This window comes from Chenopodium album, chromosome 1 (genome assembly GCF_948465745.1).
Source record: "Chenopodium album chromosome 1, dcCheAlbu1.1, whole genome shotgun sequence".
Lineage (NCBI taxonomy): Eukaryota > Viridiplantae > Streptophyta > Magnoliopsida > Caryophyllales > Amaranthaceae > Chenopodium > Chenopodium album.
The window spans coordinates 84,614,532-84,631,814 of NC_137834.1; the positions used below are offsets into that span (position 1 = coordinate 84,614,532).

General features: G+C 31.8%; 1 protein-coding gene across 2 annotated transcripts; it reads left to right on the forward strand.

The window, feature by feature from the left end:
* Positions 1 to 578: 578 nt before the first annotated feature.
* On the forward strand, positions 579 to 12,967 carry LOC145559560 (BEL1-like homeodomain protein 2). Of its 2 annotated transcripts, none has more exons than XM_081620974.1 (5): positions 579 to 1,115; positions 1,333 to 2,796; positions 4,164 to 4,549; positions 6,602 to 6,662; positions 12,090 to 12,967. In XM_081620974.1, exons 2-5 carry the CDS (start codon positions 1,381 to 1,383, stop codon positions 12,672 to 12,674), a joined length of 2,448 nt encoding a protein of 815 aa, XP_081477100.1. In that variant the 5' UTR covers positions 579 to 1,115; positions 1,333 to 1,380; the 3' UTR covers positions 12,675 to 12,967. The 2 variants fall into 2 exon arrangements, with proteins under 2 accessions (XP_081477100.1, XP_081477106.1); XM_081620980.1 differs by having other exon boundaries at positions 1,352 to 2,796.
* The last annotated feature ends 4,316 nt before the right edge of the window (positions 12,968 to 17,283 follow it).

A 17,283-nucleotide genomic window follows, 5' to 3' on the forward strand; every position in this document is an offset into this window, starting at 1 on the left:
AACAATTTTTGAAGAAGATATTTTACTTGACAAGTAACAACCCTAGCTTGTGGCTTTTAATCTCAACACCAATTTAGTAGAGCAACCTATTTGAAAAAGTATTTTGTATGGAATTGAAACCCATCTTGTTCGTCGAAATGGATTATATGTCTCTCAAAGACTAAAATCATCTATAGTCTCGTAGATGATCGAGGCAGAAAGTATATATGAAAATCATCATGTGCAATTTCTAGCAAAATTATATATACACCTTTCATTCCATAACAATCGATCGAGATACATTTCAAAACCAACCGAAATAATGATTTTAGGAGAAATCCAGATGTCAGGATACGATTTAGAAAATTACCAATTAATTATACAATATGATGAGAATAACATGCATACAATAATGAACCATCTAAAAAAAAATTTGAAAAAAGTCAATAAAATTTAACTTGTGAATAAGGTTAAAAAATCACAATATTTTATTTTCAATAAGTTAACCTATGTCATTATCTACCACTTATATATTTGGTTTCCTTCCATGTAAAACCCTCTCCATATACCTTTGAGCAATTGGGGAATTAATAAATGAAATAGTAAAAATAAATCAAATTAAAATAAAATAAAGAAAACTTTAAAATAAAGGATGGAGTGAGAGAGTGGGTGAAGAAGAGGATCAATAGCGACTTCCCTCCTCTCTCTCTCTCCTCCTACTTCCTCTCTCTCATCCTTTGAAGAACCAAAACCAACAAAGAAAAAAAAAAAGAAAAAAAAAAGGAAGTCTCCCTCTTTATAATTTTTGCCAAAATTTCCTCCATTTTTTTGCTTTCCCTCTCAAGTAGTCCACATAATTTAATGTTAGTTGATGATATCTCTTTCCAGAAGGCGATCGCAGAGGGAGCACACTTAACTACAAAGAGAACCACATAAGGAAAAAAGCCTTAACCCGAACCCGAACTCAACCCGAATATTCATAAATAACTAAAGATAATACAGCCTAGCTTCATTTTGATAAAGATTGATATAGACCTTATTACCAGACGACAACAGACAACCTACAGAACACAATCACAATTCATCTCAGAGAATTTTCATTTTTGCAGTACTAAGCATTTCTCTTTCATTCTAAGGTATTCCCATTTTTCCATTTCAACTTATGCTTTTTTTTTTTTTTTTTTCTTATTATCTTCTTGTTTTTTTTTATATTTTTATTTTTGGGTCGTTTTTATTATCTAGCTATCTATCATCTTCATGAAAGGGGAATCAGTGTTTTTTTAAGGGTTTATAATTTTTCTTTTTAATATATATATATATGTTTTTTTTTTTTTTTTTTTTTTTTTGGTTAAGGTTGTTACTTATGTTACAGATGATGATGAAGAAAAAGATAGAAAAAAGATGGGCGTAGCGCAACCATTACCATCAGTTTGTTCGTCATCAAAGAAGACGACGACCACTAGCACTACCACCACCATCATCAGTACACCTTATCATCAATTGCAACAACTTATTGTCGCGATTGATAAACAACAGCCCAACAATAATAATACTGATAATTCTATGTCCCACGATTATCATCATCCTCATCAACATCATCATCACCACCAGCAAGCTGCAAATAATATCTTCAGCTTTCCGAATGGGTTCGACAGATCTGCTGGAATAAACCAGCAGACCGAGCAGGCGACTGTGGCTGCTGAAGACCCTGCAGGAGGAGGATTACATCCTGTGTATGAAACTGCAGGGATGTTGTCTGAGATGTTCAATTTTGGGCACGGCTCGGGGCCTAGTCCAGGCCCCGAGCTGTTGGACTATCGCCGGGCTGTTGGCGGGATGGGCCCCGCCGATTGGTATGGGAATACAAGGCAAGTAACTAGGGACGATCAACAACATATTGTTGAGCACCAGCACCAGCAGCAGCAACAGCAGCATCATCAGATGGGTGGTATAAGTGCACATGACTCGGCCGCAGCCATGCAACTTTTTATGACTAATCCACCACCGAGATCACCATCGCCACCACCAGCACCACCGCAAGCACAGCCACAAGCGCAGTCCAACATTCAGCCGGGTATTGGGGGAGGAGGGTTTCACTCCCTAGCCGCAGCCGGAGTAGTCCATCCATCAGCTAATAATAATAGTACAAGTACAACCAATCATCCTAATTTTTGGAGCACTCAACATATCAATAATCCAGCTGAATTAACAGGAATAGTGGAAGGGCAAGGGCTATCATTATCGTTATCGTCATCGTTACAGCATCTAGAAGCAGCTAAACAAGCTGAGGAAGAATTCAGAAACATTGGAGGTCCAAGTAATGAAAGTCATATTATGTTTTTTAACCAACACCAAGCTAATGCTACTGGAGTTGGTCCATCATCGTCAACAACCACCTCGTCGCCCGGCGGTCATTTCTTTAAGAACCTAGCCCCTAGTCCACACCACTTACAATCCGTGGGCGCTTTCGGAGGTCCAAGTAATGCTCATCACAACCAAATCCACCTTGGGTACGGGTCGGCGGCCACGTCATCATTGGGAGTAGTCAATGTGTTGAGGAATTCAAAATATGCTAAGCCTGCTCAAGATTTACTAGAAGAATTTTGTAGCGTTGGAAGGGGTCAAATAAAAAAGCCTAAACTAGGGAGACAGAATTCGTCAAATCAAAACCCGACCTCAAGTGGCGGTGGCGGCGGCGGTGGTGCTGGTGACGGAGGTGGATCTTCGTCATCGACGAAAGATCCGCCTCAATTGTCACCATCTGATAGGATAGAACATCAAAGAAGGAAGGTCAAACTACTAGCAATGCTTGATGAGGCATGTTTTTCTTTCTTTACTAGTCATTTTGTTAATCATGGCACCTCTTTCTTCTTCTTACACCAAGAGTCAAGACCAAATCTTAATTTATTTAATTAATTAGTCCCTTACTTTTCTTAACCAAACCCAATTAATTTTTTTTTATTAAACCACCCAAATCAGATTTTTATTTAAAAGATCCGGCATGCTTACTCACAAAAGAAAATCAACCTTCTTTCTACTGGCCGGCAAAATATAGTATTAATGTTGGGCATATAAGGATTATTCTCATTGAATCTTATGTTAATCAAAATTAAATCTTCATAATATATATAAGCTACCAATCAAAATATTATAATGTATAAGTTTTACTATATAATACTATAATTATTGTTACTATTATAATTAAGAATATGATAAGAATGAGTTGACTTAATTAAGCTAAGGAAAATTTCTATTTTTTTTTTTTCAAATATAGTAGAGGGTCTACTCTAGGCACTTTGTTTATGTATAGTCTAAAAAAATAGATTGAATTTCTATTGGCTAAGACTAATGGTGAGAAGACAGGCAAAGAAACACCCGAAAGTATATTCTTTCTTTCATCCTTCGGCCTCCTTCTCCATTAACAATAATCATTTTGTCTCTATCCCAAATACTTTGGGTTAGTTTCCCTAATTATTTATTCATTATATTTTAAACTTTATGTTAGTGTACTTTTGGTTTCCCTTTAAGAGTAACAAACCTTCTTCCCTATTTCTTTATTTAATTAGGGTTTATAAATTAATACCCGAAATATAAAGAATGATACTAATACCAAATCTTCAATTCATTCCCTACACTCCTAATCTTGGTTTATAAATAGTGACAGTGGTTAAAGACTATAATGTAATGATTGTTGATTTTACGGTTAAATTTTGCTATTTTTGTAGGAATTTGTCTGTTATTCGAATTAAAACGCGTTTTGAGTATGTATAACAAATTCTTGTTTTCATTTTCATATCATTGTCATAAATATTTTTACATATAAATAGTAAGGTAATTGAGATGCCTTTTTCCTGAAATCTTATATACAAGTATATACATACCTACATATGTCTTATTCTATACCCACCAAGAAAAACAAAATCAATTAAAATAAATATGATTGTGTTTTTAATTTGCACTAAATAAATTAAAAAATAATGAAGGCATCTTTTCTCTTTAACTAAGTTACTCTCTTAGGTAGTTGAGTAGTGAAAACAACTTAGTAACCTCTTCAACAACTAACGTACACCCATGAAACTTGTGACTTATCAACCTCCAAAATCAACTTTCTAAATTTATACTATACTTGTATGATTTAATTAATTAATTAATTAATTTTATTTTCTTTGATTTTGATCTTTTAGGTGGATAGAAGGTACAACCATTACTGTGAGCAAATGCAGATGGTAGTAAACTCGTTCGACCTAATAATGGGGTACGGCGCAGCCATTCCATACACGGCGTTAGCCCAAAAGGCGATGTCTAGGCATTTTAGATGTCTAAAGGACGCAATACAAGTACAACTTAAGCATAGTTGTGAAATGCTAGGAGAAAAAGATCCAACCACAAGTTCGGGAATAACAAAGGGTGAAACACCAAGGTTGAAGGTACTAGAACAAAGTCTAAGACAACAAAGGGCGTTCCATCAAATGGGGATGATGGATCAAGAAGCGTGGCGCCCGCAACGTGGCTTACCGGAGAGATCAGTGAATGTACTAAGGGCATGGCTATTTGAACACTTCCTTCATCCGTATGTTCTCTTTTTCTTTTACTGTTTTGTTATTATTCTTTTTGTTTGATTCATTCGTTGATAATATTATGTGCATGATATTATGAATAATATGATATAATATGATGAATGATGGATCCAAGGTAAATTACTTTGTGTAAGTCGTTTTTGTTGTTGTTGTATAAAAAAAATGGTTTGGACAAACAGAAAAAAAGCTGAGTTAAAGGTTATTGATCATCATCATGGTCATGTCTCTTTTTATTCTTTTTCTGTATGTTCTTTTTAGCACAGTTTCTCATGTCAATCTATCATCTCTATCTAGAAATAGAATATTTTTTGGGATTTTTAACTTTGTTATTTTATATATATATATATATATATATATATATATATATATATATATATATAATGAATAGGACTTAGTTCAGTTGAATTAGTAAATGATTAATTAATGTAATGTAAGATGTTTATGTAAAGGTCAACATAGTTTAGAAATACATTTTATATGGTCTAAGTCAAATAGGAGATTAGTATAGGTTAATGAAGTATAAATTGTCATTATCGAGTGTTAAAATGCTCATCATTTAGTTCATTTTATAAGGGTTGTATGGCGTAGTATCAAGGAATATAATGATGTTAATTTGAAACTTGTCTGTGTTCTATTAATTTATTTTGTGTGGCCGCTTTTATGACTCAAATATACAAATTGAGAAAAATGATTGTTATATATATTGATTATTCTTGTTGATCTTAAGATGTTTAAATCTTTCTATCTTAATAATATAAAAGTTTTTTTTGTTGTTTAATTGATTGCAAAATATAATGCATTTAGGTTTATGACTTATATATCATTAAAAATGAATTAGATATTTAACCAACCTAGTATATAAGGCACACTTTTTGAATCTTAAATGCAAGTCCCACTGTGATTTTATGTTCTAATTTAAGACTAATGACATATGTTTAGTTTTAAACACATCCAAGTTATGTCAAACAACATATTCATCTCAAATCATTCTTACAGATTATTCATTTAGTTTTCCTAACTTTATTGTATGTTACTCATACTATATATCGATGTACTTTACACTTTCTTACTTTATATTGTCTAAAACGTAAAATAATACAACACTTATTTACTAACAAATATATGTCTAAATTACTATTCCATACAACATAACAAAACCGACTTCATATTCTAAGCTTCTTATTCGAAATAGAGATATTTTAGTCATTTGTTATTGCATTGTCAATAGCAATTATTATTATGAATTGCTCAAGTAAATCATTTTGCAAGATGGATTATATATATTGAAATTAAATGACGCACATGTAAATTGTTAAGAACTAGCTTAGGACTAGTACTAATCAAAACCATTGAAGTTAATTAATAAGAGAGTAATTAATTGCTCGCTGTATGTAATAGACCCTTGATTCAGATCAGTATTGAGTAATTAATGAATCTCTAAAACAATTAAAATTAAATGATTGATAAATGGTGATGCTTTTCTGCTGTATCAATGACAACAAGGTTCCAAGAAATAATGACAAGCGAAAAGCCAATAATATTGATCAACCGTTATACTACATACATAAAACAATCATGCTTTTCTTCTCAGACCACATTTAATTTTAATTCAAGATATGACAAAGATTCAAGTGGCTATATCATACAGTTGTCCTTATGACCTTTCTCTCTCTCTTAGATTCTCACGCCCCCTTTAAGATGAGAGAGAATTTCTATATTTTTGCATTTTACATTATTTTGTAATTTTCTTGTGTATCAATTAATTAATTTAATACATTTGTTATTATATACATGAAAAACATGACCATTGTTACACCAAAATAAGCATATATATGGTATACAAATATAGCAAGTGTAGGTTTTTGTAAAAAGACATGGTGACTCATCAAAACACGGTACACATTTATCTCATACTGTATGATAATTGTACATGGGTAGATTATACACTGGGTGACTGTAATAGACTAATGTCGTATTCTCATTGATCGAGCTTGGACACACCATATGATATTCATATTGATGTCTTTTTCTGGTCACTATCTCAGGTATCCAAGCGACGCTGATAAGCATTTGTTAGCACGGCAGACTGGTTTATCAAGAAATCAGGTACGAGTACCGCCTTTTCTCTTTTGTTTCGTTATTTCTCTCTCTGTCTCTAGCTATTATGCATATGCACAACTTCACAGACATGTATGCAAATAAAAGACACAAAAATGCAAGAGAGTAATTAAATACAACTAGGAAAAAAAAGAAAAAAAAAAAGTCATATTCATCTATCTTTAATGAGAGAATGCCTTGGTAACTTCTATAGGACAGTAAAAAAATGGCAATAATAATAAAGAATAAGATTGCATGGATATAACCTATAGTTTTTGTACTACAGTTTTTATCCTTGTTTTTTTAACTGATGACACTACTGTCATTGAGAATGACCTAAAAAGTTACTATAGTAGTATAATTTTAAGTGGGTTTTATATATTATACTTTTGGCTTTAATTTTACTGAATGTACTTTCAGTTAATTAGGGTACACACAAAAAATATAGGTAAGATGAATCATATGATAATAAAAGCAGATGTAAGTACGGAAAAAAATAATTAAAAGATGGTGTGGAAGAAAGTTTGCAGAGAGCTTTCCCTCTCTTTGTCTTTCTCTATGCAATGTGCATCATATATTATTACTCCATATATTATGATTCCTTTTTATAATGCTACTAGGTTAGTCCCGTGCCATGCACGGTAATTTTTAATACTTAATACTTATCATTAGTTTAACACTATTATTTAATTATAAAAAATTATACCTAATTGTAAAATAGGATGAAAGTTCTGTATTTACAAAAAAAAAAAAAAAAAAAAAAAAAAATTATCACACTAAAGAAAACAGAGAGAATAATATGTGCACGACTAATAAAAATAACTATGAATTACATTACAAAGTTATAGATAGCAAACTATTATTGCATATTATAGTATAAAAAAATAATATCTTTGTTTGAATGTGTACAAATAGAATATACTTATCAAATAGGAAATGAAATATTATTGTATAGTTTGTATTAAAAACTTCTCCAAGAAGCTTTGGCCAAAAAAATAATAAAAAAAAAACTTTTTGAGGGAAAATTTTTAACCAGGAGATGACATGTGTCATTCCTGCTGGTTTCACCTTTAGTATAAAGTTATAGATTATTGAATTTATATGATTATTATATCAGTTGACCAACCAATGTGATGATTAAAGCAACAGTATATAATGGTATTTATGCGATAGATAAATAGGACTTATTAGTTAAAATTAGTACGATCATATTTTTCGGATTATTGTGTCATTCCAAAGAGTAATAGATCAATATGCACGCGATACATGTACGAAATTTCAAAATCGTATACTTGACTGCTCATTGAGTACATTACTATTGATGGTATCAAACATTAATAAGAGGGTAGATAGGTGGTGACATTTTTTTGGTAAGTAGCTAGTTCAAATTTTTGCTTAAAAAGAAAGTTCATCTTATCAAGGTTCAAGGTTTGGATGTATGGTAAATTTGTGGTACATTACTAGAGGAAACTAATTTTATGACTCTCTATATTATTTTTGGTGAGGGAAACAATTAGAAAAATGCTATGTATTTATCAATTAGTCTTGGTATATTTTAATTAGGAAAATGTTCAATTCAATCCTTAATACAGTCAGAGTTTAAGGACTTAGGCCCCGTTCTCTTCACCGTAATTTTGCTGAACTGAAATTATTTTTATTGAACTGAAATTATTTTTGCTGAACTTAAATTCTATTTACCGAACTTAAATTAATTTTACTGAACTGAAATTATTTTTACTGATTTTCTATTATAATTATTCTTTAATAAAACTGAATTTTGCTGAAATGAACTTATTTTTACTGAACTAAAATTATTTTTACTGAACTGAAATTAATTTGACTGAACTGAACTTATTTTTACTGAACTGAAATTATTTTTACTTAATATTATTTTTGTAAGGTGAAGAGAACAGGGCCTTATACTATATACATAATAGCTAGTAGCTTTGCCAGTATATTATGATTGCGTAACATTTAGGGCTTGTTTAATACCAATGCTAGTTTTCAATTTTTGGATTTTTGATTTTACTTGTCATATGATATGAGATGTATAAAATAATAATAATAATAATAATAATAATAATAATAATAATAAAAATAATAATAATAATAATAATAATAATAATAATAATAATAATAATAATATTATTATTATTATTATTATTATTATTATTATTATTATTATTATTATTATTAATATCATAATAATAATAATGTTGATTTAGAAAACTAATAAGTAAGAAGAAAACTATAGTTTTATACTGCGTGCGTATATATATGGTTACCATTTCATTATTTTTAAAAAATAAAAAAATTGAAAACAAACAATATTAATGAACATACCCTTAGTATCTCATTTAGTTTAAATAATTCCAAGCATAAATTATTAATAAAATTATAACTACAATAGAGAGATTGCAAAAGATGCGTAAAAAAATAAATCAGCAAAAAGAGAGATAAATAAAATTTGTATAAAAACAAACCACAATATGTGAAACATATTAAGGTATATGAAAAGTTTATAAATTACTACATTTAGAAGTAGATAATTTATAAACAATCGTAAACTGGAACCTGATTGTACTAGCTAATTTGATTAACAGTACAAATTCTTTGCTCATTGGTCATTATGAATTGCTTACATATTTATATAAATATTTTCTGATAATTGAAAATTTTACTAACTAATACAATAAGTATAAAGCTCACCAACCAATACACAATTTGAAAACAGTACGAGAAAATAAAGATGATTTGAGTGCACACTATAGCTAAGATATGTCACCCTTCTAGAGTTCTAGGAAGACCCTCAAGTCTATCTCCATCCTATGCAACATCATCTTAACCTTCATAACACTAAAAATAGATCTAATAATAATTTAGTTGGCAAGTTAAGATTCCTAATTGCCTTCTAAGATCTATAAAATCTACACCATTTTTTTTTTCTCAAAGAATTGCATTTTTTTTCAACATACTTATAGAGGAAAAATTATAAAGTAAGATGAAATTTTAATGTAGGGCAGTGCAGAATAGTTGATAAATATAGACGGGACATATGTCATCAATATCGGCAGCCTATATCTCATAGCATCCCAATACAATATTAAGAACAAGATTGTGAAATCTAATTTCATCTTTTAAACAATCCTTCTTCCACAATATGCATAAAGTCTTTTCCCATTAATTAGCTAGCTAAGATATAAAATCGAAAGAAAATCTAAAAAGAACAATGCAACTAATAGAAAAAAAAGAGCATATTCTTGGAACGTTGCATTGCATTGCATTGCATGTAAGTGCGTGACAAGCACTAAAATGCATGCTACGTCATTGCCCATTGGTTATTACTCAGCCTCTTCAGTTGCCATTAAATAATGCTGATTCTTTCTTATTATTGTACAACTATTCGGTTGGGAAAGGATTAGGAAGGACATGTTTGTTTTGTTAGGTCTTCTTTATTCTAAACATAACCAACTCCTACCCCCCTAATTTGAGCATTTTTAAGTGTAATCAATAGAATAGGATTCTTGATTATTAATCATTAGGCAAATAAATAAAGTTATCCCTATAATATAAAAGTCGTGCTTAAATAATAAAATAGAAAGGGTATCTCTTGTCTCTCGATGATCTTTTAAGATTACCAACATACCAACTGCATAATATTATTGAGGCTGAATATAGTTTTTCTTAATAAGATATATTAAAGTATATTCAAAGAATTGAATTAAAAAGTTTTACGGAGTATTTTTTTTAAAGTATTCATATTGGAATGGAGCCTTTTCGATCTAAATATATAGGAGCCTTCACATAAATAAAGAAAAAAAAAAATTATTACTAGGTTTGTTTGTTGATTTAGATTCCATTATTTAGATGATTTTATGCTTTTTAAATGGTCCCTGTTACGAGTTTTAGGTGCTTTATAATTTTTAAAATGTTTGGTTGTCTCTTATTAAGATTTTCAAGAGATTTACTTCAATTGAGCTAAACTTGAGAGGTTAAAATTGCTTGTTACGTCTTACATGCATGCTATAAAATGTCGTCTTTGTTTCTAAAAGTATGCTCTAAAAAACAATTTACTCCTAGATAATTACAATAAGACAATTGAACAAGTGGAATTGGAAGGATTGTCATTTTTGTCTAACAATGAATAATAAAAAGTCAAATATATATTGTCTTTACTCTTCAATCTTCATTATGCTTATAAGATATAGGATGGTACACCCTAGTCCCTAGTGTATAGGTATCCCACAAGTCTTGTAGCCCTATTTGAAGAAGGATACCATGGAGGTTTTAGGTCGTAGTGTCTCTTGTCAGTTGAATTGCATGTAAAAATAAACAAATAAAAGAGACAGAAATCTACACGATTATGACTGTTTTGAAATACAGTAAACAAAATAAACTATCATATCTCCCTTTCATTACTTACTCACAAACTTACTTTTAATGTGCCATCACTTGGTTACTTCACTAGTGTTACAGAGTTACTCGGTCTGTGTTACAAGGGTTATGGAATACTTCATCAGTGTTATATATAGTGGTTACTCGCTCAATATTATAGGGATTACTTTGTTTATTTACAAGCGGTCATCCATATGACGTACGTATCTTGATTTATTTTTTACTTTACCTTTAGAAATATATGATTGGGATGTGTTTGTGATGAGGTAAGGATAGGATATAACGTGCATAGGCAATAGAAGAGGATGGTCCTAAAAAAGTAGGGTCTGGTTACTATAATTGTTCCCACTAATACTATTCACCATTCACTTTCATAAAATTGAATGCCCTCAAAACTACAATTCAGTAAGGTCAATTCTCAAATCATCAGTACTACCAGTGCCACTTATTCAGTGTCTGCTTTGTATTTATTGAACCTTGTATTTAATTTGTCTGTCCCATTTATTTCTTTCAAACTTAAGTTGGTGTGTACATCCAATCAATGGTCGTCTCATACTATATTGTGACCATTTTTTGAGTCAATTGTCCAACCATAATACTATGTACTGTGTTACTCGTATATAGATTGGTTGCGTTTATTAATTAGGAATTTCTTTTGGTATAAAAGAAGGTAAAAATTAGAGGCATTTGGAAAATAGAATAGTGTGAATTCTACGTGTAACATACTGGATGTACAAGGTACAATACTCGAGTATGAAAAAAATTGATAAGTAAAAAAATATTTAGTACTCCGGAGTAATTTATTTATGATTATATTTTCTTACAGAAACTTGATACATGTAATATATTTTCTAATATAAAACTATGAAAGTGAGAATTATTAGAATGGTTAGAATAACTTTGAATGGTCCGAGTCAAATAATATCTGTTATTTTAGGACGGAGAAATTATAACATGATTAAACATTAATGCATCTATCATTATACAGTAATATTATGGAACTCATTTATAAGTGTAATGACCATATATTTTGAAAAACAGGTATCAAATTGGTTCATAAATGCAAGAGTACGGTTATGGAAACCCATGATTGAAGAGATGTACCAACAAGAATCCAAAGAAATGGAAGAAGAGCGAGAACGAGAACGCGATCGAGAAGGAAACCAAACGAGCAGCAGCACTAGCAACAGCTTCGCAACACAGCAGCAACAACAACAACAAGCATCAACTTCACATAACCCAATGCCGTCTTCTTCTCCTGCTGCCACTGCCACTGTCTCAGCAGAAGGCAAAAGATCCGCTGAAACAATGACACCTGCAGCCCCGCCATCTGACCGCGACCCTTCACTTCTTGCAATCAATAGACACCACCAACACCATCACCAACTACCGTCCCACTCGGCTGCAGCCCTTGTAGGACTTCAGCAGAGTGGGTCCCAGGATTTTATCCATGGACCAGCAGATGATACGTGTCATTTTGGTGGTGGGGACAACGTGGGCCCCACCACTATGATTAGATTTGGGACTTCGACTGGTGACGTGTCCCTTACTTTAGGGCTTCGTCATGCCGGGAATGCTCCGGAGAAAGGTGCTGCCTTTTCTGTTAGGGACTTTGGGAGCTGCTAAAATTGGTTTTTATATTTTTATTATATTCTTTTTTTTTTTTGTTATTATAAAGAAAATAAGCGGGAAAGGCGTACAAATTCAAAAAATAATATGTCTTCCTAGCTTATAAAAATTGAACAAAGTGAAAAAAAGGGGTGAAAAAATATAGATTGGTGCAATTTCAGGACGTATGTATGTATGTAGCTAAGTAAACTAGCTAGCTAGGTTGGTCCATGCATCATATTATGATTATCTTTTTATTATTTGTTGGAAAATTGTATAGTAGAAGAATTAAGCTTCTTTTTTGAATTTTATTTTTGGGTGAGTGGAGTTCAATTAGTCAATTGTTATTTATACTACGTATGTAAAATTAATTTTGTGAATGATTAAATAATTAAGAATAGTGTAAAAGGAACCAATGAGATGACGACCATGTAGTCAAGAAGTGATAGTATAGTCACTATGATGTCGTTAATTATAAATTGGGTGACAAATTATAAGGGCATTTTGATGTAATAATAATTTCCAATCATTTAGTGGATGGAGGGCCTAACTTTTAAGCATGTTAATGAGATTGGAGTGGGAGTGGTGATTGATAAATGATTGAAATGATGGATTGTCACAATTTGAGAGATTCGAACAATGGTGTAAAGTAGTTAGTAAACAGATGATGAATTGATTAGATCGATTTGATTGCACTTTCTTTTGCCCTAATGTTCATTTTATTTGCACTTTTTTTATAGGGTCTACTTGTGATGATATGATTATGTGAAAATAGACATGATTGAACTTAAAACTTTTTTTTGTTTAAGTGAAAATAAGGTGGATGACTAGATGTTACATATAATACTAATTAACTAAAACAATAAAATGTTCTTTCAAAAAAAGAAACTAAAACAATAAAATGAATAGTAATAACAAATTTATTTTTACCTATTGGTCCCTCATAATGAAAACTAAGTGTTGAGTACAAAATGCGAGTATATATAGGATGAAAATTCTTTTGAGCGTAAAAATTAACTAATCAATTAAAGAGTACAACATTTACAATGCAATAGAGATCAAAATTGAAACACATATATAATTAAGTTGGATTAAAATCATGGATGATATTTGACGTTGATGAATACTCTCTTTATGAAGCGCTTTCAACTTCTTTCAATTTGATTCAGATCAGATTAGACTAGATCTTACAAAATTCAGACCACATCTTCTTATTTCAGGTGAAGAGAATAAGTCCTACAACTATGGTCAGGCGAGTTTCTATTATGACCTTCAAATTGAAAAAAAGACTCAAATATAAATCGAATCAGTCTACTAAAGTCATTCGAGTCGGGTCTACCAATAATGCAAGACCAATAGTTAGGCAAATGACCAGTTGAGGGACTAGCATCTTAAAGCATGTGCAGTGACATGAGAATAGCTAGTTTGGCAATAATTCTCATAGAATAAGGTGAGGGATGGATCTCCGTACTTTGATATTGAACGAAAATTGTTGCAATTAATAGATGGTTTTTAAACCTTGTCATTTTACTAGTTGGATATAAATAACTGGCAGCAATGACAACATCATTTTCATACATAAGATTAAATTAAATGAGTTAAAAAATGTGGGGATAACAATTTCTTTGAGGACCAATTATACATTATGAAGAGTATATCGCTTTCTATAAAAATCTTGGTGTGTTAAAATTTGGTCCCCTACACCCCTCTTAGCCTTAATTGATCATCAAATGTTTTGATTGAAAGCGTGGCAAGACAAGGATGGAGCAGTCTGCCCATATACGGGTCGGACCCGTTGGGCCCCATTTATCTTCTACTTTCGATGAGTGTAATTAATCGCTGATGAATCTAACTAGGGCTTGTTTGGTTGGATCCAACTTACTTTTCAAACTTTAATTTATTCTACCAAAAAAATTGACTCTTAATGAAATCTAAGGGTAGTGTTCGAGTGTGTGTAACTCTAAACTTATCGACTCTTATCATGAATTAAGTTTCATGAACCTTTTTGCAAGGTTTGAATAGTAATAAAGCTCTAAAACTGTATTACGGAGTAACATGGTGTGAATAACGCCAAATTCAAAACATGTCAACTTAAAAAACACGGAAGAAGCATAATATAAGAACCAATATTAAAGCAACCTCAACACAATTTACACATATAACATGGTAAGAAGAAGAAAATAAAAAGGAAGACAGGAGTAATAATAGAAGAAACAAGATAGTAGTAGAAAGAAAAAAGAAGCAGACAAAGATATAAGAATCAGGAGTGCCGGGATTCCTAGTGCACCAAAACCAGGCCCACGTTCGATGGTGAAAGCTCATTACTCTTTCGGGCTTTTGTCTTAGGCCCGCTTTTAGCTCTTTGCTCTACCTCCATTTTACTATTTGTCTACTTTTTTTTTTTTTTTTTTGGCATCAATTATAAATTGTGGTCCTCCATATTGCATGATTTTCTTATAACTCTCTTCATTCAATTTTTCCATGTTTTTGCAATATTTTGACCTCTTAAGGTTGCAATTTTTTCCCAACTTTGGCCACTAAATTCATTGTATATGCAATTTAATGCAATAACACACTGTCGACTAACATGTAATTTTCTTGATGGATTTGAGACTTTTGAGCATAATCTTAACGAACTCTGGAAAGGTGCGTAAGACTTTATAGTTGTAGGAAAGATGAAAAATAATGAATTGAAATTATTTGATATAGTAGGGTTTGCAACAGGGGGTCAAGTTAGGTTTGGCTTAACCAGTTTATATAACTCATGCCATAATCCTAACATGAAATTGACTAGTTTACGTCTGCAAATTAGAATCTTTAAGCCGACTTGACATGTTTAACCTAATTACTTAACCCCCTTTTTTTTTAAGTAAAAATAAAAATAAAAAATAAATGTATTCAAATTAGTTAGATGAATAGACTTAACGAACTTGGCTTGATGCCTAACATGCTCAACACAAATCTATTTTATCGATTATGTGTGTGTGTGTGTTGGGGTCTAAATAAGTTGAAATCTTCCCCATATTCTTACTCTTAACTTCATTCCGTGATTTCCATCCACCTCTTCTAAAGCAACCACATCAACCACCACCAATCACACCACCGGTACCACCCACACCACCATGTCGACCACTACAAACCCACAACCACCGCGTTAACCACCACCATCTACACCAGATTGCCGAGAATAATAACAGCTAATCAATATAATTATTTACAACAATAGTAATAAAATTAATTATAATTATTTTATAATAATAATAAGATTAATAACAATTAATTAGAATAAGTTTTGAATAAAAAAAATAATAAGTTTTTTTTAAAAGAAAATTGTTGGCTAACGACGCTCAAAACCAGTTGACTGCCACCGGTAACCGGTGGTCAAAACCGATTGACCAGCACGGTCAACCGGTTTTGACCATCAGTGGCGATCAACCGGTTTTGAGCGCCGGTTACCAGCCATCGGAATTTTTTTTTTTTAAAAAAAAAACTTAAATTCAAAACAAAAAGCTAATCGGCAAATTTACCTCCTTCCCCGGTTTCCAGCCATGTCCCCACCGTCAACCACCGTCACCCATGTAAGCGCCACCACCTCTTGAACGCCGCTGACTGGTACGTCGATTGTCTCTGTGGTGGTGGTGGTGGTTGTTTTTGGGGATCTTGAGGGGTTGTTGATGAGAGAGAAAAAAGAAAGAGGAGAAAGATGGGTTTGGGTTTAGTATTTTAGTAAGGGCAATAATGACATTTCGCTTAAAAAGTTGGCGGTTTTGATAATTTTTGTTGGCGGTATTTAATACCTCCCTTCTTGGATAGAGAATGAGATCTACAATCTACATTATTATTTTCCTCCAGTAGTTTTAGTTGCAATATTTTGACTTATGCATTACTCATATATCCCACTTTAACTTAAGGAAAAATGCAACCATGTGTCCATGTGAGATTTTAGTTTTAGTTGCAATAGCCTAGGATGTTTCGAAAAAACTAGGCGTTTCAGCCTAGGGTATTCGAAAATTCTAGGCGTTTCTTGGGTTTCGAATTTTTTTAAAAAAATTATCGCGACGTACTGATTCCGTACGGTTCGACGAGCCTTTGGCGAGCGTCTAAGGTTGTGTTTCTGGTATTTCGTCGTTGTCCATAAGATCTAACAAATTTGATTTTGCAAAATTAAAAAAATTTGTTTGATTTTGAAACTCACGGTGGTTGGAGGTGGTTGTTCGATGAGCGTTCGTGGTCGTTGACCGCTAGAGAGAACGGTAAAAAGTTTTGTGTACAGTAAAAGTGTGAAATTGAGGTAAAATTAATTATTTTAATAATCGTTATTATAAGGATAAATACGTAATTTTATTTTATTTTGCGGGCATTAGTTAGATATTCGAGGGCTATATTTAACGACCCCTTTTATAATATCTTTTTTTCCCACTTTAATATTCAAAATTGTGATATTAATAGTCAAAATTCCAATTGTAATCATTTTCCATCACAGTTCGATCCAAATTGGTTGTCCAATGAACTTACTAACTTGGTAAAAGCCCAAAACATGCAGCCTCTACCCAACTATTAATATTTTCAGGCCGACAAGGACCAAACCACATTGAAGTTGCTTATATAGTTGTTGCTTTGTTGGGGC